The sequence below is a fragment of the Trachemys scripta genome, chromosome 13, assembly GCF_013100865.1.
Source record: "Trachemys scripta elegans isolate TJP31775 chromosome 13, CAS_Tse_1.0, whole genome shotgun sequence".
Taxonomy (NCBI): Eukaryota; Metazoa; Chordata; order Testudines; family Emydidae; genus Trachemys; species Trachemys scripta.
This window is the reverse complement of record NC_048310.1, coordinates 3,806,617-3,831,468: the sequence shown is the minus strand read 5'-3', so window position 1 is coordinate 3,831,468 and position 24,852 is coordinate 3,806,617. Positions and strand designations below refer to the sequence as shown.

Sequence of the window (24,852 nt, the reverse complement as noted above, 5' to 3'; positions counted from 1 at the left end):
AATGCCAGGAGAGCAGTGGCTCCACCTCTGAGAAACTGCCAATTTTTCATCTGCTTTCTTAGCTGCAGGCAGGCAGACCAGCTCCTCCCTGCTTCAGAACAAAGGCAAAGAAGAGAAGAGGTGGGAAGAAAGGCTTACATCTCCAGGCTTTCAGGGTCTGCCTTTATCAGCAGAGGGGATTCCTTTTCTCCTTATAGTTATTGGGACTCTCCATGCCTCCTGCTCACCCCTATAGATATGCTTCCCCTGCAGCATAGTGGAAAAGGCCAAGTAGAGAAGGAAAATCAGAAACTGTCTCCAGCACCTCCCTAGTGACTGAATGCCTTGGTGGAGATCTGTCTCTGTTCTGTGGAGACCCAGGCCCTTCTCAAGCTAAGGCAGGGTTTCCTGCCGCCATCCCTCCTTGACACAGAGAGCACCCAGGAAGCAGTGGTAACAAAATCACCTAGGCTGGCACAGGCAGCTGCCCCAGGCCCAGCATGAGTGGCAGCTCCCTTCCCTCCTTTGGGGTAGCATAGTTTGAAACAAAATATCAAAAATCCTGTGAAGCTTCTCAAGCATGAAAACTGTCAGGGTGCATCAGGCCTACAACATAAACAAATATGTACTGTTCTCGGCTACCCCAAGGGCCTCTGCAGTCTCTAACAGGCAATTCTAAAGTGGATGGACAGTATTGCAAGTATCGTCCCCCTCAACCTTGGGAAGAAAAAAAAAGGGAAAGGGAAATTGTGTGGCCCAAAGGGCTTCTCCCTGCTGGTTCTATGTCTACCCCTTGCTGGGTGACCTCACCCAGAGTCAGGTTCATAGACAGCAGCACCCACTTGATAAGGATTCTTGAGAGCAGCTATGCTTTTATGACAGTTAGTTAAAACTGTCCCTGCGAATTCACTCCGAATGGAAACAGGCTGTGTCCTCCACAAAGTTTCTTATGGCAGAAAAGACTTCTGAGGAATCTTATCAAAACATTTAACCTCTCAAGGGAAGTACCCACTGATGAGCTTCTGTTGCTTCTGGGATCAGTGATCTCCTATGTGGATATTCTTAGTGATCCTGTGCTTGCATGAGTTTCCTCTTCTCTTCTGCTCAGTGAAGGTCTCTCTCCTTAGGAGATTTTTCAGCTTATTCAGATGTTGGATGAGTCTGAGCAGATTCCAGTCAGGCTTCCCAAAAGGTGACCCGGTCAGGACAGTTATCACCACAAATGCAATCTGAAGGGATGGGGTGCTCAGACAGGGATGAAGATTGTTCAAGGGATCTGGTCCAAACAAGACAGCAAGCACAATAAAACTGGAGAGAACTCTTAGGTAATTGGCTGTGGTCTCAAGCCTCTGTTCACAAGCCTCCCGCATGTGCGGATCATGACAGACAACACCTGAGCCATGTCACATGCCGACAGTCCTAAGGGAACCTCACCTCCTGATGGTTTGTGTAAAGAAGAATCTGGAGTCACTTTGCTTCCTTCATAACCAAAGGAAAATTATTGTAGTTCGTTCAGCAGGCATAAGTTAGACCATTCAGTATGGGAACTACACATAGTGGTGTTCCACTCTCTGCTAAAGGAATTTAGTCTCCCAGTGATAAATCTGTTTGTTTCCCACCTGAATTTCAAATTTTCAGTGTTCCTCTCTTGCCAGTGGAATCACAAATCTAAAGCAACAGATGCCTTGTCACAAAGATAGCAAGATATGACTTCCTTCCCTTTCTTCTTGTCACCAGAACTCTATAGAAGATCAGAAGAGAGCCAGCTGTGGTAATTCTGGTAGTCCTATTCTAGCCAATGAGGCCTTGGTTCTCAATCTCCTCAACATGGCACAAAGACCTTCCATCTGGAAGGCAATCTAAAGATACATCTACCCAGAAAAAAAACAAACACAAAAAACCAAAGACCCCTGGTATTGAGTCTTGGCACCTGAGTCTGCTGACTTGGGCTCGTGCTGTGGGGCTAAAAATAGCAGTGTAGATGTTCTGGCTCTGAAACCTAGTTAGGGGTGAGGGTCTCAGAGTCAGGCCTCCAGCCTGAGCCCTAACATCTACATTGCTATTTTTAGCCCCATAGCATGAGTCCAAATCAGTTGAGACTCGCTGCCAGGATTCTGATTTTATTTTTTAATTTCTTTATTTTTTTGCTGTGTAATGTACCCTAATATGCATAATTGTTCCTTGTAATAAGAATCCAGGTTTTTGAATAGAGCCTTTTAAGCCAAAAAGGTGAGCCAGAAGAGGTAATATCCACACGTTTAGCTTTCAGAAATAAATCTAACTCGGATTTAAGGACCTGGCTGAGGTTTACCCATTGGTACCAGGACAAGGGGTTCTCTGCTACCATGAATCCTTGAATTTTTTCAAGATGGACTTAAGCTAGGCCAACACTCAAAAGTCAAGTTACTGCTTTGTCTAATGTCCTTAGCACAACAGACAAGTAGTGGATTTCATCTTGCCCAGAAGATGTATGCTTTTTTGAGAGGCGGGGGGAAGTGGACAGACATCCCTTTTATGTTCTCCTACAGTGCGCAGAGTTCTTGCATGGGATCTTAACCAGATTCTCAGTGCCACTATAGGCCCTCCATTTGAACCACTCATGAAGGTGTCTTATGATTTTCTAACCATTAAACTGGTCTTTTTGTTAGTAATCACATGAATTTGCAGGGTGTTTGAATTGGGAACTCTTCCTGGAACCTCAGTAATGCAGCTTCCATAAAGATAGTCATATTCAAAACCGTCCCTGCCTTCATACCAAACACTGACTCCATGCTCTAGAGAGCACAGGATATTGTCCTTCCATCCTTCTGCCCAGCTCCATTGCATCCCAAAGAGAAATTGTGGCACACTTGAATATCTCACAGTGTATATTCACTGCACAACTTGGTTTAGAAAGACAAATAATTTGTTCTTTATTATCTGTTTCCAAAGCGAACAAAGACTTCAGAATCATCCATTTCCAGGCTGAACTGTTCTATCTCAGAAGCATGCAAGTAAAAAAGCATAACTCAGTCTTCCAAAATCAGAGCTCACTCCCTCAGGGATGTTGTAATTTCCTGGGCAGAAGAATCATATGCCTCTCACAAGGTTTTAGAATAAAGTGATTAATTAAACAGTAATAAGTCACCAGGACTGGAATGGATTCACTCAAGAGTTCTGAAGGAACTCAGATATGAAATTGCAGAATCACTAACCGTGGTATGTAACCTATTGCTTAAATCTGAGTCTGCCCAAGGTGACTGGAGGATAGCTAATATGGTCCAGATTTTTAAAAAAGGCTCCAGTGATGATTACAGACTGGTAAGCCTAACTTCAGTATGAGGCAACCAATTGAAACTACAGAAAAGAATAGATTTATCAGACACATAGATGAACACAGTATGTTGGGGAAGAGTCAATACAGCTTTTTTAAAGGGAAATCATGCCTCACCAGTCTCTTAGAATGCTTTGAGAGAGTCAACAAGCATGTGGGCAATGGTGATTCACTGTACTTGGACTTTCAGAAAATCTTTGACAGGGTCTCTCACCAACAGCTCTTGAGCAAAGTAAGGTATTAGTAGTGGTCAAGAGGGAAAGTTCTCTCGTGGATCAGTAACTGGTTAATAGATAGGAAACAAAGGGTAGGAATAAATGGTCCGTTTTCAAACTGGTGAGGTAAATAGCAGGGTCCCCCAACAGTCTGTACTGGGATCAGTGCTGTTCAAAGTATTCATAAATGATCTGGGAGAAGAAGTAAACAGCAAGATGGCAACATTTGCAGATGATACAAAATTACTCCAGATAGTTAAATCCAGAACTCTGCAAAGGATTATAAAGGGATCTCACAAAACTGGGTGACTGGGCAAGAAAATGGCAGATGAAATTCACTGTTGATAAATGCAAAGGAATGCACATTGGAAAACATAATCCAACTACACGTACACATTGATGGGGTCTAAATGAGCTGGTACCACTCAAGAAAGTGATCTTGGAGTCATCGTGGCTAGTTCTCTGGAAATAGGGTGACCAGATCGCAGGAGTGAAATATCAGGACACATTGGGCGAGCAGGGCGGGGGGAAGGGGAGAGGACGACAATGACAAACACAGGTGCAGAGAGCCATGAGAGGGGGCCCTAGGAAGCTGCGAGAGGGGTTGTACGGCCCCTGCTGCAGCCCGCACCACAAGCCACAGGGCAAGGACACCTATTGAATTCAATGAGAATTTTGCATGTGAATTGATGTACCTAGTTCTGAGATTATAAAGCCAGAAGGGATCCGGTGATCACCTGGTCTCACCGCCTGTATAGCACAGACATAGAACTTTCCCAAAATAATTCCTAGAGGATAGCTTTTAGAAAAAGCTTTTAGAAAAACACCATGACCCTTAGTATATTGTTAATCGTTAATTACTCTCACCATTGAAAAGGTATGCCTTATATCCAGTCTGAATTTGTCTAGCTGCAACTTCCAACTGTTGGCTCATGCTCTACCTTTCTCTGCTAGACTGAAGTGCCCATTATTAACTATTTGTTCCCCATGTAGATACTTACAGTCTATAACCAAGTCACTTCTTAACCTTCTTTTTGTTAAGCTAAATAGATTGAGGTCCTTGAGTCGATCACTATAAGGCATGTTTTATAATCCTTTAATCAGTCTTGTGACTCTTCTCTGAACACTCTCCAATTTATCAATATCCTTCTTAAATTGTGCACACCAGAACTGGACACAGTATTCCAGCAGTGGTTGCACCAGTGCCAAATACAGAGATAAAATAACCTCTCTACTCCTGCTTGAGATTCCCCTATTTAGGCATCTGGTCACCCTATTTCTGTAGGCATTTCCCCAGGTTTTTTTGTAAAAATCAAAACTGAACTGCCCCAGAAATTCTGGCATGTGGCATCATTGTGAAACTCACATGGCTCCAACCCTGCCGATGAACCTTTAGATCCACTGCACAGACTTCTGCAACTTGAGCTAATGGAGTAAGTGATGGCAGAGGCAGTAGGTTGTCATCCTATATGTGATAGATCAGCTCTATAGGGGGATGAGACACTTTTTTTGCCACTGGGTTTCACAGATATCTGCTGACAGAAGAGGAACTGTGAAACTCAGGAATCCTGGGTCTATCCCAGGCTCCTGAATGGAGTGGTCTCTAGTAGTCAAAGACCCTTCTTCCCCGTCCCCTCCAGTTTATGTCTATCCTATTGCTGTCTAACCCGCCCCAGTTCCTCATCTGATTTCAACTGCCCCCCCACTACAGCCCTGGATTCCTTGTCCCAGTTTCCTGGTCCTGTCTCACTCTCCTCTCTCTCCGCCCCCCATCCCTCAGATGGGATTTTCGTTCCAGACTGGCAAAATTATAAGGCTTCCCAACATTTCAACACTTCCCATTCTAAATTTTCAGTTGCTTAACTATAGGCTAGCTCTGCCTACAACAAAGCGTATTCAGAACCTCTGATTAAGGGGATTATAAGTGTAGCAACCTCCATCATAGCTAGTCACCAAAGATTGAACCTGAGCCATCCAGACTTAAAAGCATGAGCTTCTACTACTTGAATTCAAGATATAACTCCCTTAGCTGGTAGCTGTACAGTTATCCTCTAAAAATCCACCAGAGGAGGGCACAAAACACAGGTTGGACAGTGAATTACAAAAGTGCCAAATATTATTATTAGACCTGCATTACTTTTCACAATGAACGTCAGCAGGGGATAAACTGGGAGTTTAAGAATATTTGGAAAACAATTTTAGAGTAACATTCAGTGCTGTGGTTTAAAAGAAAAAAAAACTGTTAACTCATAACTTAGCAGTATTCAGTGTTTGAAAAAAAAAAAAAAAAAAACAACTTTTAGGCGCTATGGGATACAAGTTAAGAATGTTGAAACAGGAAGATGTTATGCTTAGTTACCACTTGGGCAAGGCGGCGTGCTATGTAATACTTGCAAAATTTCACTGTAATGTTTTACAATATATAGCAGCGCAATGCTGATTCCATTGATATTGTTGAGCAATTCATGCTGATTTTATTTCAGCCCACATCTTAATAGTTTGAATACTATAGATCACAATTTTCAGCTCAGTTGGTCTGAACATGCAGAGCTTTAAAACTGCTATGCTCTAAACTGTATATTAACTACAATTTTATAAATCTGCATGTCAGAAAACTGTGTGCCACTACTACTAGACAAAAAGAACAGGAGTACTTGTGGCACCTTAGAGACTAACAAATTTATTAGTCTCTAAGTTGCCACAAGTACTCCTGTTCTTTTTGCGGATATAGACTAACACGGCTGCTACTCTGAAACCTACTACTAGACAGTGGCACAAGGCAATTCAGTGTGAATCACAGAAATGTAGGATTGGAAGAGACATCAACAGGTCATCTAGTCAAACCCCTGCACCGAGGCAGGACTGAGTAATAACAACACTAGATCATCCTTGACAGGTGTTTGTCTAACCTCTTAAAAAACTCCAATGACTGCTATTCCATAACCTCTCTAGGTAATTTGTCCAGTGCTTAACCACCTTTACAGTTAGGAAGTTTTTCCTAACGTCTAACCTAAATCTCCCTTGGTACAATTTAAGCCCATTGCTTCTTTGTCCTGCATGTCCTGAGTGGGACGGGGGTGAGTCCAGGCAGTGGGATTGTGGGGAGGGAGGTGAAGGAAGTTGGTGGGTGTGTGGGGATGGACCAGGGGAAGCAGGGTGGAGGAACTGAGGGGGATAGGACTGGGACTGGGGGAGTCGGGGGGGCTGAGAGGGATGGGACAGGACTGGGATGGGGGGGAATAGGGTAGGGGCTGAGGGGAGCATGAATGGGACAGGGTAGAGAGCTGTGTAGGGTGGGGCTGGGGAGACAGTGGGGCTGGGCTGGGGAGAGGGACAGGGTCTGGAGGGGATGAGACAGAGAGGAGCAGGACTGGAATGGGGGGAAGTTGAGGGGGTGGGACAGCAGAGGGAGTGATGGGGGTGGGATGACGGGAGAGGCTGAAGAAGAGATTTGGGGTAGGGCAGGGACTGAGGGCAGTGGGTTCTGGGTGGGAGGTACAGGGGGAACTGTGGGGGAGGCTGAGGGAACAGGCTCAGGGTGGGGCCTGAGGGCAGTGGGTCTGAGGGGAGCCCCCCCCAGAGGGACCTGCCAGGGGGCCAGATGAGCCCAGCAGTGCTTACCTGGAGCGGCTCCCAGGAAGCATCCAGCAGGCAGGTCCCTCTGGCCCCTTCCTAGGGTCGGGTCGAGGGGAGGGGGGCGGGGGCGGCTCTCTGCTTGGCGACCGCTCCCTGCTGCCGGAGTCTACAGGCCCCGCACTGCTGCAGCATTCAGGGGAGCGAGACCTCCTCGCTGCCTCTCTGTGTGCCGGGGCAGGGGCTGGGCTGTGCTCTGCAGGCTCCTGCTGGCCAGGCGGGGGGCCCTGTGGGCTGGCGCCGCTGTGCCGGGAGCTCACTGCACGCTGCCCCAGGGCCTGGAGGGAAGGTGAGTGGCGCCGGCAGCGCCGGCTTGCCGCGATCCCCCTCATATAGGGTGACCAGACGTCCCGACCAATGTAAGGTCGGGACGCGGGACAAGTCCCCTAAAATCGGGACTGTCCTGATAATATCGGGACGTCTGGTCACCCTATCTGGAAACATCTGCTCCATATGCTGCACCATTCAAAGAAAGCTGACAAAAAATGTTAGGAAGCATTAGGAAAGGGATAGATAATAAGTAAGGCTACAATTTTGTCATAGATATTTTTAGTAAAAGTCATGGACAGGTAATGGGCAATGAAAAAAATTCACAGAAGCAGTGACCTGTCTCAGACTTTTACTAAAACATCCCTGACAAAATGAGGAGGGAGGAGTGTCCAGCACCCTGCCCTGTGACTTCCGAAACTTCTGTGACATACTCATAGCCTTAATAATAAGACAGAAAATAACATAATGCCACTATATAAATCCATGGTATGCCTGCACCTTGAATACTGCATGCAGTCCTGGTCACCCCATCTCAAAAAAGATATGTTAGAATTGGAAAAAGTACAGGGAAAGGCAACAAAAATGATTGAGGAGAGACTAAAAAGACTGGGACTAGTCATTTTAGAAAATATATGATCGGGGGGGGAGGGAGTATGACAGAGGTCAATAAGCAGAGCCGTCCCTTGAGTACTGTAACTCGGGGCGACTGCTTCGGGCCCCACGCTGTGGGGGGCACTGTGGGCCGGTGCAATTGGCCGGCACGGTTGGTCCCAGAAGTGACAAATTCGTCACTTCCGCCCTTGGCCTTTCTGTATGGTATGCTTTAGTCAGACAAAAGTTACTGGGCTTAGTAAAGAGTAACGGTGAAATTCTGTGACCTGTTGTTATATATGAGGTCAGACTACATGATGTAATGGCCCCTTCTGGCCTTAAACCATAAGAATCTATCTATATGGGGACATATTTCTGATAGTAGAGAGCTCTTTAATCTAGCAGATTAAGACATCATAAAATCCAGTCGCTGAAATCTGAAGTGAAACAAACTGAGACTAGAAATAAAGAACAGATCTTTAACAAGGAGGGGAATTAACCACTGGAACAGCATACTAATTCATGTGGTGAATTCTTTATCATTTGAAGTCTTTAAATCAAGACTGGTTACCTTTCTAGAAGACATGCTACAGTTAAAACAGAAGTTGTGGACTTGATGCAGAAATTATTATAGGTTTTTGGCCTCTGTTTTCAAGGGAGCCAGAGTGGCTGGCCATAATGGTCCCTCCTGGTTTAAAATCTGAGTCAAATGCATGCACAGTTGACCTTTCTCTGCTGTGAAACATCATATATACTTCCATTTCTAGTTTGTTGTTTAATGACAGTGTCATATACACTTTGAATAGTTGGAGTAATTAGTCTACATAATTCTGTCTTCAGTTTTTCATTGATATATTTGACATTTTCATACTGCTATTCCTTCATGTTCCAAGGTAAATTAAAATGCCAAACAAAAACAACCTGCATCTATCCACCGCCACTTCCCCCAAACCTAGAATATATAATATTAAGAGTATTCTATACTCAATTAAAAAAATCCCAGATGAAAGCATCTGACTAAACAAGCCTGGAAAAAGTAAGCTTTCAATTCAGATCTAGCAGTTCCATGTTGCTCATGATGCTGTACAGGAGAGCCTTTATTGCTCATTGAAGAAGTACTGAATATATTTTAGAAAGGCATCCGGAATGAAGAGAACAATTTCATTAGCTTTTACCGTCTAAGTAAAAGCAGAGTCCTGTTTGTTAAGATGTATGTCAGGAAGTAGACAAATTACATTGCATATGTACTGATGTCTCATTAAAGTTATGAAAAATCCTCAGGAAAATCATAAAACAGACAATATTGGACTTGTAGAAGAGCTGTGTATAAGTGGCACTGTAAGTGTGTAGGCTGAAGATGAATTTTGTTTAAACTTGAAAGCATAGCTGGTTGTAATGGGAATTTGATTTTGGATACAGTTATAGCTGGAGAGGTTCTTGGAATAACTTTGTATCAAAGGATTGCAACATGAATGGTGCAGTGAATTTCTGATGCAACTGAACATGCAATTACCATTAGTAAAGTAATGTTGCAAAAGACCTGTTCCTGCTAGTTAGTAGGAATTGCACTTGTAATATTGCAGGATGTTTGATCTATTCTCTGTGAACCAAACCACAAATTAAATTATTAATTAAAAATGGGATTAGAGAAAATATTGGAGAATTAAATCACTATATACACTGAGTATTGGCTGTTTTCTCAAATATAAAATTCCTCTAAACCAATTAATCTTTGGAAAACATTTTTCTTAATTGCTCTACAATGTAATAGAGATTCCTCTGTACAATTTCATAGAAGTATATTGATTAGTTAATGTGAAATTGTTATCTTGAACTGCATGGCATTGTTGTGATCTAGGAGTTTCTGAATTGGTCAAACAGGATGAGGATCAGTACGCAGAGTGTAAAAGAACAAACAGTATTAACAGTTAGCATTTTAAGAGCTCATTAATCTAATGTAGAAATACATTTTTATAAAAAGTTTAGGAATGGTTATTTAGTTTTAAATTTGAGTGTAAATTTACGTATAATGCCAACACTTAGTCTTATAAAGTCCTATAATACTCTAACACATTTTTATCATGGCATAAATGTATTCTCTTGCAAATTGATTGTGGGCAGCACATTAATACTGAACTGGTGTATCTAAGAAGCCTTTATTCATAAAATATTTTGACAGTGAATCAACATTGATCATAAATTTTAAGTGAGAATGCTAGTTGCTGTTTACTTTAAATTTTTTATGGAAGAATAAATCAGGTTTTGGAATTCCTGAGGCTACAATCTAAGCAATGTAATATTAACAAGAACAAAACATCAGTCTGCCATTTTGTAAATTATATAGAAATTCTCTGCTCCCCCCCTCCTTGGAAATTGTTCATTTACTCTCAGTCAGTTTTTTGGACGTTCAGTGTATCTTTTAACTGAAATATTGCAGTTCAGTTGTATGTTTTTAAAATGTCTGATTTCATAATAAATTATAAGGTCAATTTACTATCTACTTCTTCTTGCTTGGTTCTAGCTGGAAGGTCACAATGAGCCAGTAGTTCTGCAAGTGTTTGTGGGTAATGACTCTGGTCGAGTGAAGCCACATGGGTTCTACCAGGCCTGCAGAGTAACTGGGCGAAACACTACTCCCTGCAAAGAGGTGGACATAGAGGGTACTACAGTTATAGAGGTTGGCCTTGACCCTAGCAACAACATGACACTTGCGTAAGTAATTATTTTTGGATTGCACTGTTTTTCTGGGATGAAACAGTAAGACAGGGGTTCTCAAATGGTTTCTCAAACCCCCTTAGGGGGTTGCAAGGTTATTACGCAGGGGTTGCGAGCTATCGGCCTCTAACCCCAAACCAAGCTTTGCCTCCAGCATTTATAATAGTGTTAAATATAAAAAAAACGTGTTTTTGATGTATAAGGGAGATAAGCACTCTCAGGCTTGCTATGTGAAAGGGGTCACCAGTACAAAAGTTTGAAAACCACTGCAGGTAAGAGTTTCTTTTGCTTCAGGAATCAAGTTTGAAGGTGTAATTTGATGTTATCGGGGGGGAGCCGTATTAGTCTGTATCCACAAAAACAACGAGGAGTCCGGTGGCACCTTAAAGACTGAGAGATTTATTTGGGCATAAATCTGAAGAAGTGGATTTTTTACCCACGAAAGCTTATGCCCAAATAAATCTGTTAGTCTTTAAGGTGCCACCGGACTCCTCATTATTTTTGTTAATTTGATGCTGTTATCTTACCAGGCAAAGAGGAATCTGTTTCTTATTTCTAATATTTCTTTATTACAACAGAGATTTTAAGAATAGGAAGTGATTAGAGACAGTTGTCCCAATTTGTACTTACGAAAACTTAAGGGATGATTAAGAAGATCAGTTTCCAAATTGTTGTTGTCAATGCCACCTCCCCCTGCTTCTTTAAATGTATTGGAAATATCACTAGATTTTTTTTTATTATTTTTTTAAGTAGATCAGATTCATTACCAATACTGGCTTCTTTATTTTATCCTTTCTTATGCCAACTGGTATTTTTTCAAGACAGCCCCATGAGATAACACAAAATGCCATGCACACCTCTGAAGACATGCTCTGCAGCTGTGTGTATATATATATGGGGCCTACAGTTACTGTCAATCTCTGTTCTTTTATTCCAAAATTTGGCTCTTTACGAAGAAGATGATCAGCTGTTTTGTGATACTAGTTTTTCTTGGCCATTGTCCTTCTGTTTTCAATAAAGATTTTTAGGCAGCAAAGATTTTTCCGGTGTTATGTCTCATTCTGACTTTTTCTTCATATCCTAGCTTGAGCATTTCTCAAACCACTTCACTGTCTATAAGACTATTCACTACAATTATTACTGTTGAGTGATTATCTCCTTGCAAAGACTCCATTCAGTAATCTGACTTTCTTTCTCTCCAGTAGAAGAGCAAGCTTTCAATGTTAAGGGAGTTGGTTTATTCCGCCCCAACAGTCCCCACTTTTCAAAGCAATCTTAGTAATAGGTATGCTAAACTAAGTATTGTTTGGCCATAAGAGAAGCCTTCACATTCATGTACTTTGTCTGTAGAAGATATCTAACAATTGTATATGCATCTTAGACCGTATATTCTCTTTGAGTAGTGTCCCTATGGGTGCTTCACTCTAGGTGTATTTGCGCCCCTGAACCTCTAATCCGAGATTTTAGGTAGCAGTGGCTGTTCAGCCCATATGTGCGTCCTCCCTCCCTTGTGGTCTGCCTCGAGGCTATCTAGTGCTGCGCGGGCGAACCGCCTTTGGCCTCAAGTGGCATGAGCAGTAGTCTCTTCCTTCTTGATAGCATTTAGTATAAATTGTAGCTATGCTTGGAGTTTTTTGTTTCCTTTTAGTAGTTAGTTTCTGTTTTTCCGTTCTAAGAAAAGAGAAATTTTTCTTTTAAAATTTTCCCGCGTTTTTTGTGGGCAATCACCTGCTTGGTTCTGCCACCTTCACAAGATGCCTCTCCTGCAATGGGGCAATTCTAGTAACGGACTGGCATTCTCATTATGTCTGTTGTCTTGGAGAGGCACTTATTCTGCAGAAGTTCATAGAGATGAGGTGACATCTCATAAGAACCAGGAGCTCAAGTTAAAACTTCTCTTCATGGAGGGTGCACTCCAACCACCAGCTGACCCCAGTCCTGAAACCCCTCCAAGACAGAGATCATCCCCAGAACTTGATCCTGCAGAGGGATAGAATTGCAAAAAAAAGTCGGCTGATTCTCCCCTGCAAAGCCGCTAGAAAAAGGGCTCTGAGCCCTTAAACCTAGTTGTTGGCCAGCCAGAGGGGTTCCCCAGTGTGTTCGCCCACCTCAGTCAATATCACTGACTCCCCGGGCCTAAAGACCCCATGGGCAGTGGCTTGGAAGCAATGGCCCCGCCTCCCAGAGATAAAGACAGAAATTGTACCACCTCTAAAAGATAGGCACTGACAAAACCATCTTCGGCACTGAGTGTGTCAAAGCAACCCTTATTGGAGCATTCCTCACATAAACAACAGTCGGTTCCGACAAGTCAGCACTGGCACTCCTTGATGGTACTGAGCGTATCAATGATACCGCAGGAGTTCCATTTCTTGGGGGACCTTGTGGTTGTGGAAGAACTGGAATCCCCACTACTTGGTACCAGGGTCCAAGTACCAAGCACATCTAGGTATCCCCACAGGCACTGGGCCATTTACTCTCAGAACCCCAGTCAGCACCACCCTTTTCTAGCAAGGAGTCGGGCAGTGAGTGGGATGATTATCTTTCTCTGGCCTCACAGAGTGGCCCGCCATTACAACAGCGGGACTTCCCCAATTGCCAGGGTCGGCTCCAGGCACCAGCATAGCAAGCAGGTGCTTGGGGCGGCCAATGAAGAGGGGGGCGGCATGTCTGGCCATTCGGTGGCAATTCGGCGGCGGAGCCATCATTCCATCTCAGAGCGAAGGACCTGCCACCGAATTGCCACCGTAGAATGAAGCGGCGGCGGTAGAGCTGCTGCCGATCACGGCTTCCCCCCCCACCCCACCCCCCCGCTTGGGGCGGCAAAAACACTAGAGCCTGCCCTGCCAATTGCACCCTTGTTCCGACCCTCAAGCCTGGTACTGTCTGCCATCTGTGGGGACTACCATGACCACCCGTGCCCTCCTGCCCCTCAGTGCCTGTATTGGGATCCATGGGCAATGTACAGATCCCACACTTTACAAGCATTAGGTGTCTCTCAGAGAGAGTCCACTAGACATTTCCCCTATGGCTTCAATGTCCAGAGCCCCGGAACCTGAGAGAGAAACTTTTGAGGGGCAGGAAGCCAAGCTCAAAGCAAAGACTATCCCACCAGCAAACATCTCCTCCTCCTCCTCCTCACCAAATAAGGCTGTGATGCCCCTTCCTCCATTGCTGGCAGATGACTTAGACTCTTTCCGGACCTTACTAGCAGATGAGCTTCAAATTCCCTTACAGAAGGTGACAGACTCCCATCACAAGCTGGTGAATATTCTCCACGTTTCCTCCTCCTCCTCCAGAATTGCCCTCCCAATTAACGAGGTGCTTCTGGACCCTGCCAAATGAATCTGGCAGCCGCCATTACACTGACGTGTAAAAGAGTCTATAAGAATTGTTACGTTCTCTCCCCTACCCCCTCCCAAGGAGGCAGACCTCACTTCCTCTTTACTCACCCTCAACCTAACTCTATAGTAATGGATGTAGTTAACACACGGGGAAAGCAACATCGTGCCAAGTCAACCCCATATGATAGAGATTGGAAGAGGCTAGACCTTTTGGGAAGAAGGCACACTCGTCAGCAACATTACAATTCAGGGTCTCAAACTACTAAGTTGTAATGGCTAAGTTTAACTATGTAAATTATGGGTAACTCAATACGTTTATTGATCACTTGTCAGAGGAGCAAAAAGAACAATTTCAGGTCATTGTCAAAGAGGGGAAGTTAATAGTCAGAATAGCACTATAGATGGCACTGGATGCTGCAGACACAGTGACCCGCTCAGTCTCGATGGCAGCGGTAATGAGGCGGGCATCCTGGTTACACCTTTCAGGGTTGCCCAAGGAAGTGCAAATGACAGTCGAGGACCTGCTGTTTGAAGGTCCCAAACTCTTCGCTGGTAAGGCTGACCCATGATTCCACACATTAAAGGATTCCAGAGCCACGCTATGCTCCCTGGGAATCTACACAGCTGGACAGATGAGAAAATAGGGCTCACAACCACCTCACAGATCCCAAACACCTCAGTTCCCACCGTCACAGTGGTATTACAAGCTGCAACATAAGAGATCCAGGATGCAAAAGTGGAAGCCATCAGCTTCCTGATCCTCTATCTCTCAACCCTTGTCCTCTTAAGCACCAGTTTTGATGTTTTGGTCAGGGCCCTGAACAACCATTCCTTGCGACAACGGCAACTGCTATCTATAGACCTACCATGTCACTTTGGAAGTCACTTGACTCTCTTCCATAGGAGTTGGGAGAACATCACGTCGGACAAATGAGTTTTGGAGATTATTTTGAAGGGTTACACCATCCACTTCACATCCCTCCCCGACTCCCACCGTCCCTTCAGGGACCCTTCTCACGAGTGTCTACTCCATCAGGAAGTAGATCTGATGTGCATTGGGGCCATAGAACCAGTCCCTACTCTCCTCACAGGCTAGGGATTTTACTCCCGATATTTCCTGATCCCCAAGGCAAAGGGAGACTGGAGACCCATACTAGGTCTAAGGGTGCTAAACAGATATGTGAAGGTGCAGAAGTTCAAGATGGTCACACGAGCAGCCATTATTCCAACTCTGGAGCAAGGAGATTGGTTTTCGCCCTCGACCTACAAGATGCGCACTTCCACATTTCAATCTGACAGTCTCACAGGAAATTCCTTTTTATTTACATTTGGGTGGAACCATTATCAGTACAGAGTGCTCCCATCTGGCCTCTTGTCCACACCCAGAATATTCTCCAAGGTCCTGTCCTTCGTAGAAGTGCACCTGCCAACGTTGGGTGTTGTAATCTACCCATGCATGGACGACTGCCTCCTCAGGGCTTCTTCATTCGAAGACACCTTGCGGGCCACCCAGACGACTATGCACATATTTGCGCAACAGAGCCTACAGCTCAACACACAGAATTCAATCTTGACCCCAGTGCAGAGCCTGGAGTTTATTGGGGCCGAACTCAATGTAGCACAAGCAAGAGTTTTCCTTCTGCTTCACAGATTTACCACCCTCACGAGTCTTATAGAGCAGTCCAAGCCAGCCCACAAACATCAACCAGGAATTGCCTGCAGCTTCTCGGACACATCGCAGCATGCACATTCATGACGCCACACTCCCTGTTGTTCATGAGGTGTCTGCAGATGTGGTTCAATGTGTCTACTCTCCAAACAAGGCCAGACTAAGCAAGCCACTATCAATGGCCTCCACTGTCAAACATTCCCATGACTGGTGGAAAGAACCATTCAATGTCCAAGCATCTCTGTTCATACAGCCCCCACCGAAGCAGATTCGAGCAACAGACCCCTTTCTAATAAGCCGGGGAGCCCTCCTAAATGACCGCAAGGTCTAAGGCAAGTGGTCTCCCATGGAAGCAGTTCTCCATATCAATCTTTTGAAATTAAGAGCCATCAGAAACACCTGTGCATATTTTCTTCGATTCATCAGAAACACACAAAGGTAATGATTGACAATACAACCTGCATGTCAGAACTAAGATCTTTCATAACTACTACAGTCTCTTCCATGTAATGAAAAGTGAGGAGGTTATTCCATGTCTACGGAATGCCTGTCTAAATAGCTGGTGAAATGTCATGCAGAATGCTGCTGGCCCACATCTGATATTGTGTAGGGCCCTTTTTACTAAGGGCACACATGCATCTACTACTTATTTATTTGTATTACTCTAGCAACTAAGGGCCGTAGTCATGGACCAGGGCCCCTTTGTGTTAGGCACTGCACATTTGCATGCACCAGATTCCAGTAGCCATAAGTCAACCATGTGAGTATGTGAAGTTTCTTCGTGCTTTCAGCCAAGGCATTACTGTCTTGGTAAAGAAGCTTAGAGTGGAGATAGAATTTTGGTAAAGTAGCCCTTCGTATCCCTAGTTTGCATTACTCCCTCAGAACTAGCTTTCCAGTCTCCAAGAGTGGGGGAATGGGGATCTGCAGAGGCAAATTGAGTGGCTGGCAGAGTTAATATGGAGTAAAGTGAAGTTCTCTAGGTTTGCAGTCTTCATAGTTTCTCACTACTTTTTCCCTTGCTTCTTCATCTCCTGGACAAAGCAGGCAGAGATGAGAAGAGGGTAGGGTGATATAACTCACTTAGAGATGTGTTTTCAGTGCCCTGTCGTGTTAAGGCACATGAACTGCTTTGGACTCTAACTGCATTAAAAAATTCTGACTCTGTTGCACGGTAAACAAATCTGAATGGATTTACTGAGATGGTAAACCTACTGAACTCCAGGTTCTGGTAAGTTTTATAGTTGCAGTTTTGGAAGTCCTACTGGATTACTAACTCTAATGTTGTGTGTTGCTAGGGTTGATTGCGTAGGAATACTGAAGTTGAGAAATGCAGACGTTGAAGCTCGAATAGGGATTGCTGGTTCCAAGAAAAAAAGCACCCGTGCCAGATTGGTGTTTCGTGTAAACATCACTCGGAAAGATGGCTCAACTTTAACGCTCCAGACACCCTCCTCTCCAATTTTATGCAGTAAGTAGCAAAGTAAAAATTGGAATCGGAGGAAGCTGGGTTTTAATCTGATTTAAATCACTGACTCACTGTGTTGCCTCAGGGCAAGTCATCTATAAACCTTTGTGCTTCATTTAATCCAGCTATAATATTCTGTGTTAAACAAAACAAACAAAATCCACCAACACAAAAATCTTGTTAAACCTAGAGTTGAAATTTCCTTGGAACATTGTCAGGTTTTTTTAATCCTTTTTAGGTCATAATTTTCTGATTTGTAATTAAGCCACATGCTGGTTTTGAAAGTTGAAACATTTTTGACCGCATTGCCTTGAGCTGATCACAAAATGAAATAACCTTTTCTGCTACAGGCTGTTAACATCATTGTTATATTGTAAATGTAGTTGTCGCCGCCTAGCTTTCAGGAGTAGAAGTGGGTAGACAGCTTTGTAGAGTTATAGCAGTTCATCAGGTCAGAAGTTAGTTCAGTTCTGATTAAGACAATGGAAAATTAATTTTTTTTACCACTGAATGTTAGAATGTTCTTTTTGACATTGAAAACACGTGTGTGGGCTGAAGATTTGTATTAAAGTGAACAGTATGGGAGACAAAACCATAGGTTGCAGCAGAAGGTTAGAGGTTCTTACCCCATATGGAGTCAGTCCCAGAGATGTCAGTACTAGAATGGCGGGATGTCTTTTATTCTCCGTTCCTTGTGCAACCTCTCCCTCCCGGGAGCCACCACCAGTGGGGGCAGCAAGAGGATTGGGGGAGCGTCTTCCCTTCCTCCCAGCAGGAAAGGAGCCTTGGGACCATGGAGAGTAAGAGCATCCATACGTTTTTGCGTTTTTCTTTTTCTTTCATTCTCTCTCCACAACTTTTTATTGTGTTTGGAGGTCTGAGATCCTAAATACTTCAGGTCTCTTAAATGGGAAATAAACTGAATGTTGTATGAAAACAAAAGTTTGCCTTAACTATACAAAATATAGAGGGAGAAGGGAGAAAGATTTGATTGTTACATTAATGCCAATATATTAACTATTTAAAGACTACCACTACCTATTTGTATGCAAATTTAGTTACATACATATAATGTAAATAACTTTTGTATACTTATCTGTAGTTTTATAAACAAGTGCGTCAAAATAATTGGTCAAATATGCCATGGAAAAAACAAACTCAATACAAAGAACATTTCCTTGTTTTTGGCATGTCTGTAACCTTATTTCATTTTCCTGTTTTTCTCACTTTTCCCTTTAACAGAAGTATTACTATTCTTAACCTTTAGCCTACCAAGTAGCACTAATGAACATACAGGATGAATAGTGGCATATCAATTATATTGAGTTACTTTTTGCTTATAAACCTATACTTCAGGTATGTTAACAATGTGACTTGTTTGCAATGTACCTTTTACTGCACTTGTATATGCTTTCATTTCTTAAGATAAAGCTTAAAAATGTTCTTGTTTAATTGTATAGGGCTGTGTAGCTGGAAGCTGCTGGTATATCCGTGAGAGTGCCAGCAGTGTCCTTGGCACTGTAGAAGGCACGCAAGTAGGCACATTCACTACCCTGAGGAGTTCAGAATCTAAATAGTTTTGATGTATAATACGAAGCATAAATCAATTAAAACTTTTCTAAACACTGTTTTTGCCTTGATTTAGTCAATAGATATTTAATGATTACCTAGCAAACCAATGTAACCCTTGTAGAAAAGGTCCTTTTTAAAAGGTCAAAAGTAACATGATTTGGAGTGGTCACAGTCTAGTTCCTTGTATATAATTAATATGTAGAAGACTAATATGAACCCTCAAAATAATAGGCCTCATTTGGCAACCTTATGCCACCAAGGTCTTAAACTGTGAGTAGAAAAGGTAGTAGGAAATCTATTGGGAAGTGGAATTTCATATAAATTATAAAAAATAGAGGTTTACAGTCAAAGTGCTATTTTAAAGTTTGCTATTGACACTTGGGATCCTAGAGAAGGGAAGGCATTGCTTTTGTAAGCTGTTCTCCAAAATGTTAGTAAAATACTTTACAATAATTTATATTTATTTTCACTATTTTATCAGTTGACACTCCATTTTTTTATTTAATGAGGGTACAATCTTATCTGAGGAGTTGTCTGAGAATCATAGAAATAAATCACAGCAAGGACAAAATTTAATACGTACATTAATATATATTGCCATTGGCTTCTGATTCACAGAGAATTGAGGGCCTGTGTAATTGTAATTCATTGGTGAGTGTGTGTTTGAGTCCTCCTCAGTGCTGATTCACAGAGGATGAGAGTTGTTGCAGCCCTTGGCTACAGAACTTTAGCAGCTGACACTTTTAGCTCTGGAGGTCATCTGTTCAGTCCCCAGTGTGTCAGCCAAGAGAATAGCAATAATGTAATAAAAGTAAAAGTACTATGGGAATGGTTTTACTGAAATCTGTTATGGCTTCAGTTTCACAGAACTGAGTAAGCTTTGTCATAAAAAAACTTTTTATGGACTTGAACATGCTATTTTGTGCTGTCTCTGAGTTGTGCCTGTAGGTGTTTAGATTTGCTTGTGGATCTGCTTGCATATGGAGAAGACACAAAGTAAAACAATAGTGTTTGATTTCTCCTCTGTAGTTGTTCAGCCAAAGCAAAAACTTTTTTTGCTGCTTCTAAACTAAAAATAGATGATCAGCTTCAGCAATAGTTTTGCTTTATGTCCAAATGAATAACATGCTTATATATTAGTGGATCATTAGATAACTGTTACTACCTTAAAGGTACATTAACAACTTGAAAATAATATTTTTGTGTGAAAAAAGTTGTACTCACTTTACTGTAAGACTTAAGACTCCTATAGTTGACTAGAATAGTACAGTTTTTTTCCAGTTTGTTTACTTTGTGCATTTGGAAGCACATTTTGTATAATCAGATTAAATGATTCCATATATGATCAGATAATTCCTCAGTTTTTCTCTTGCTAAAGAGATGCTGATAAGTAGAGAAGCAGAAAGCTCTTTACAAAAGGTACTAATATTTGTTTGTTTTTAAATCAGACCATACTGGAATTTTAAACCGAAAGTGGAATTTAAAAAACTAGTCAATTAAAAATAAGTTGATGCTCTCTCTTTTACTGTAAAACTAATGGTTTGTGCTGGTTGCACTCATGAAACCTGAACTTAATTTCTACAGCTAGTTCAGTTTGTGCCATTCCTTGCAATCTCCTTCACGCACAGGGCACCGAAAATGATTAGGGGGCTGAGGCACATGACTTATGAGGAGAGGCTGAGGGAACTGGACTTATTTAGTCTCTGGAAGAGAAGAGTGAGGGGGGATTTGATAGCAGCCTTCAACTACCTGAAGGGAGGGTTCCAAAGAGGATGGAGCTCAGCTGTTCTCAGTGGTGACAGATGACAGAACAAGGAGCAATGGTCTCAAGTTGCAGTGGTGGAAATCTAGGTTGGATATTAGGAAACACTATTTCACTAGGAGAGTGGTGAAGCACTGGAATGGGTTACCTAAGGAGGTGGTGGAATCTCCATCCTTAGAGGTTTTTAAAGCCCGGCTTGACAAAGCCCTGGCTGGGATGATTTAGTTGGTGTTGATCCTGCTTTGAGCAGGGGATTGGACTAGATGACCTCCTGAGGTCTCTTCCATTCTTAATCGTCTATGATTTCCTCTTCATGAGAAAAGGAATGTGCATAATTTGTTAGTGATTTTGGGGTACATATCACCCAAATGGAGAATTTACAGGTCACAACTGTTTTACCATGTGTAATGAAATATTGGAAACAAATAGTTCCTAAATTTCATGCCAACTTCTGTAATCTGTTGTGTAAGTACAGGCAGAGGTTTGGAATGATTTTGATCTTTGCTTGAAATTATGTAAAGGAAAATACCTTTTTGTCAAGCACTATTAGTGTTCCTTTCTATTTTAAACTGCTTGTCCTTCCAATTGTAGCTCAACCAGCTGGCGTGCCAGAGATCCTCAAGAAAAGTTTGCACAGCTGTTCAGTGAAGGGGGAAGAGGAAGTCTTTCTGATTGGCAAGAACTTTCTTAAGGGAACAAAAGTGATCTTCCAAGAGAATATTTCTGGTCAGTGTGAAAAATACAGGGGCTTGGGCTGAGGAAAGGAGGACATATTTGGGTTTAAAATCCTACTACTTGGTTTTGTTCCACTTCTTAAGAGCTAATGAAGCAGCAAATACTATAGCAACTTTATTGAGGACACCAAAATAATATTTTAGTTTTGTATAAATGTGCAATAAAAGTTACTTTTTTTTTTTTTTTTTTTTTTTTACTTTAAATCAGATGAAAACTCTTGGAAAGCAGAAGCTGAAATAGACATGGAATTATTTCATCAGGTACTTACTCAAGCATTGTATACAAATATCTGAAAATGTTCCCTGCATCATCACTCAAAATAAAAGCTTGATTCTTAGCTTTGTTCTGTTGTCTTGGCCAGTAGAGACCAGGAAGGCTTGCTCTTCATACATAAAATGCAAAGAATATAATTAAGGAAATTGTATCTAGTATGATTTCACATACTATATACTGGAAGCATGATAGTTTTGTGGTAATTGTTAATGTGAAGAAAGATATTCTACTCTAAAGTTCCATTTTCAGTTAGCACTACAAGTAAAGAATAATACTTAGCTAACTTTGAGGGAAAAATTAAAAAAATAATGAAAAACAATGTGTTTATCACATGCACAATCTGTAATTTTACATACTTATTTTACTTACTACTTGATTTTTTTGTCCATTCAGACTTCCAATCTTAATATTCCCTTAACATAGATTTTTGCACTTAATAGAGGGTAATAATTTCTTAACACAGAAAGCATCTGTCAAAACTGAGTATCTGGTTGTACTTTTGCCAACTCACAAATACTAAGGCAGATAGTCAATTTTAAGATTGAAAAACAGCATAAAAAAAGGTACAGAAACATGTTTAACTTAGCTGCCCTCCTTAGTAAAGGAAAATACTAAGCTCCAGAAAGAGAGAGCATGAAGGTGAAGCTCTATGACATAGAGAATCTCTTCTTTGGTGGGAGTCCCTCTCCACCCCAACTAGTGTGTTCATATTTAAAAAAAAAGCTCTCATTGGGATTGTTGCTTTCAAGGATATTTCTACGAGGCATTCCATACCCCTTTCCCAAGGATGAGATTATCCTCAGTTGGTTCCCTATCCTACTAGTCTTTTTAAAATATATTTCCGTTTCTGTAAAACAGGACTACCTATGGCTCTAGGTATGTTCAGTTTTACAATAAAGCACACAGCCCTACACATACCCTCAAATTAAAACTCTAGATTATATCTCTTCCACCAGAAGGACCTAGGAGAGGTAACTTTGTAATGTGATCCTGAAATTCATTGATTCTGTTGTTGGACTGCCAGAGTTGAGGACCTTTTGCTGAAGGTTCCCTGTTACCACTGCCCTCTAGATTAAATTTGCGGGCCAGCTGCTTGAGCGCTCTAGCTAACCAGAAGTACTGTGGCATTTCATAAGAAGATAAATGTTCTGAGGTAACAGGACTCAACCCATCTAGAATAAATGAAGAAGCTACTATACAAAAACCTAACTAAAGGCTCACTGAGGCAAAGCTAAGGGGTGATTTGCAGAAGGCCCCACTGTGTGATGTGTAAACTCACTTAGAATGCAGTGTTGTCTTATTCAGACTTGGCTGTAAGGGATTTCTAAACTGGGTTTTAGCTGGAAAGAATATTATTTATTATCCCTAGCAATCTAAAGAAATGTTATGGAATGATGTCTTTGACATCAGTTTGTTTAAAACTTCAAAAACAGAATTTAAAGTGCAGTTCTAGTCCGAAAATTGACAAGAAAAATAGCATTGTGAACTTGCAAGTTATTTCTCTTATTGAGTCCAGATTAGGCTACATTTGCAAGTAAAATTAAGTGTTTTTCCCCCCCTCGGAGTTTGTGGCACTGGCAATTAATCTAGGATCTTCCCTTATGGTGTGTTATAAGGAAAAATAAAGGTTCCATTCACAAAATTATGCCCTTAGTGACACCAAAGCAACCCCATTGTTAGTGGGTTTGCATAAATGTAACTTGGTTTTGTAATTGGGCACTTAGATACCACAATGATGGCTGTGTGGTATAAAACACTAAATAGAATGGGAACTTAGTAAACATGAAAATGTGTAATGACTCAAATTCTGCTCTTGCTGGCTGTGCAAGGTTAACAGAAATAACTTGCACAGCTCGTAGGACAGGTTGTCTGTGTTAACACACAAATAATAAGCAGAAAATACAAGGAACCTATATGTGAGTAAAATGGTACTACTTTGCTATACTCTCTTCTCAGTTTTGCCAGTGAATGAGACTCCTTATGTAATAGTTGGTAAAAGGTTATAGTACATATTACATAGTTAAAAGGAAGGATCTAAAATTTTGCCCACGACTTTCAACTGGGGAGTTATTGTGTTATCAATGGGGGAAAAGCATTGTATCTTCTCTATGCTCTTTGTGTCTGGCTGAATTTTTTTCTAGTTTAGTTACACTTTTGACTTAATGACTTAATCTTTGCATACAGTTAGGTGGCTTGTAGGTTGAATTAATATTGCAAACAGTGCTGACGGGAGCTGGTCATTTTTTTTTTCTGTTGGTAAATTGCCCACAAACACAGTTTTTACCAATTTCTTATTTCTAATGGTTGGACAGATAGTTTGGGAACAAATGTTGGTCTGTGGATTGTTCATGATTGCTTCTGCTGATGTTTATTTGCTATTCACACTGTGTGATTAATTACCCACATCACCTGAAATTTCATTTCTCTGACTGGATGACCTATGTATTTAACAGCAGTACTTTTTCTGTTCATGAACTATTTGCAAACAGGTTGTGATGGGTTGGATCACAGAAACCCCCTTTGGGACTGCCACCTGATGTGCTTAGACTACCTCTTAGCCTGTTTTCCCTGGCAGCTTGGGACTTCAGTGCCCTGCCTGGTTGTGCCAGACACGCTAGCCTGCTACAAACACAGACCCAGGCCTGAACCACGTCCCCCAAAAGCTGCAGGCTTAACTGAAAACAGCTTAAGAAGTGTTCCTGTCTCCAGCACTCAGATACCCAACTCCCAGTGGGGTCCAAACCCCAAATAAATCCGTTTTACCCTGTATAAAGCTTATACAGGGTAAACTCATAAATTGTTCGCCCTCTGTAACACTGATAGAGAGAGATTCACAGCTGTTCTCCCCCACCCCCGGTATTAATATATACTCTGGGTTAATTAATAAATAAAAAGTGATATTATTAAATACAAAAAGTAGGATTTAAGTGGTTCCAAGTAATAACAGACAGAACAAAGTGAATTATCAAGCAAAATAAAATAAAACACGCAAGTCTAAGTCTAATACAGTAAGAAAGTGAGCATAGATAAAATTTCACCCTCAGAGATGTTTCAGTAAGCTTCTATCACAGGCTGGATGCCTTCCTAGTCTGGGCCCAGTCCTTTCCCCTGATACAGTCCTTGTTCCAGCTCAGGTAGTAGTTAGGGGATTTCTCATGACTGCAGCCCCCTTTGTTCTGTTCCACCCCCTTATATATCTTTTGCACAAGACAGGAAACCTTTGTTCCTCTCTGGGTTCCCACCCCTCCTTCTTAATGGAAAAGCACCAGGTTAAAGATGGATTCCAGTTCAGGTGACATGATCACATGTCATT

At 42.0% G+C, this 24,852-nt stretch overlaps 1 protein-coding gene across 7 annotated transcripts in view; it reads left to right on the top strand.

Annotated features, from left to right (window-relative positions):
• The window catches only part of NFAT5 (nuclear factor of activated T cells 5), a 138,180-nt gene that overhangs the window by 81,221 nt on the left and 32,107 nt on the right, over positions 1-24,852 (top strand). For all 7 annotated transcript variants that reach the window (XM_034788543.1, XM_034788542.1, XM_034788548.1 and 4 more), the window contains 4 exons: positions 10,523-10,713; positions 17,028-17,200; positions 21,123-21,257; positions 21,474-21,526. In XM_034788543.1, coding sequence (XP_034644434.1) covers positions 10,523-10,713; positions 17,028-17,200; positions 21,123-21,257; positions 21,474-21,526 — 552 coding nt within the window. The remainder of the gene's footprint in view (positions 1-10,522; positions 10,714-17,027; positions 17,201-21,122; positions 21,258-21,473; positions 21,527-24,852) is intronic.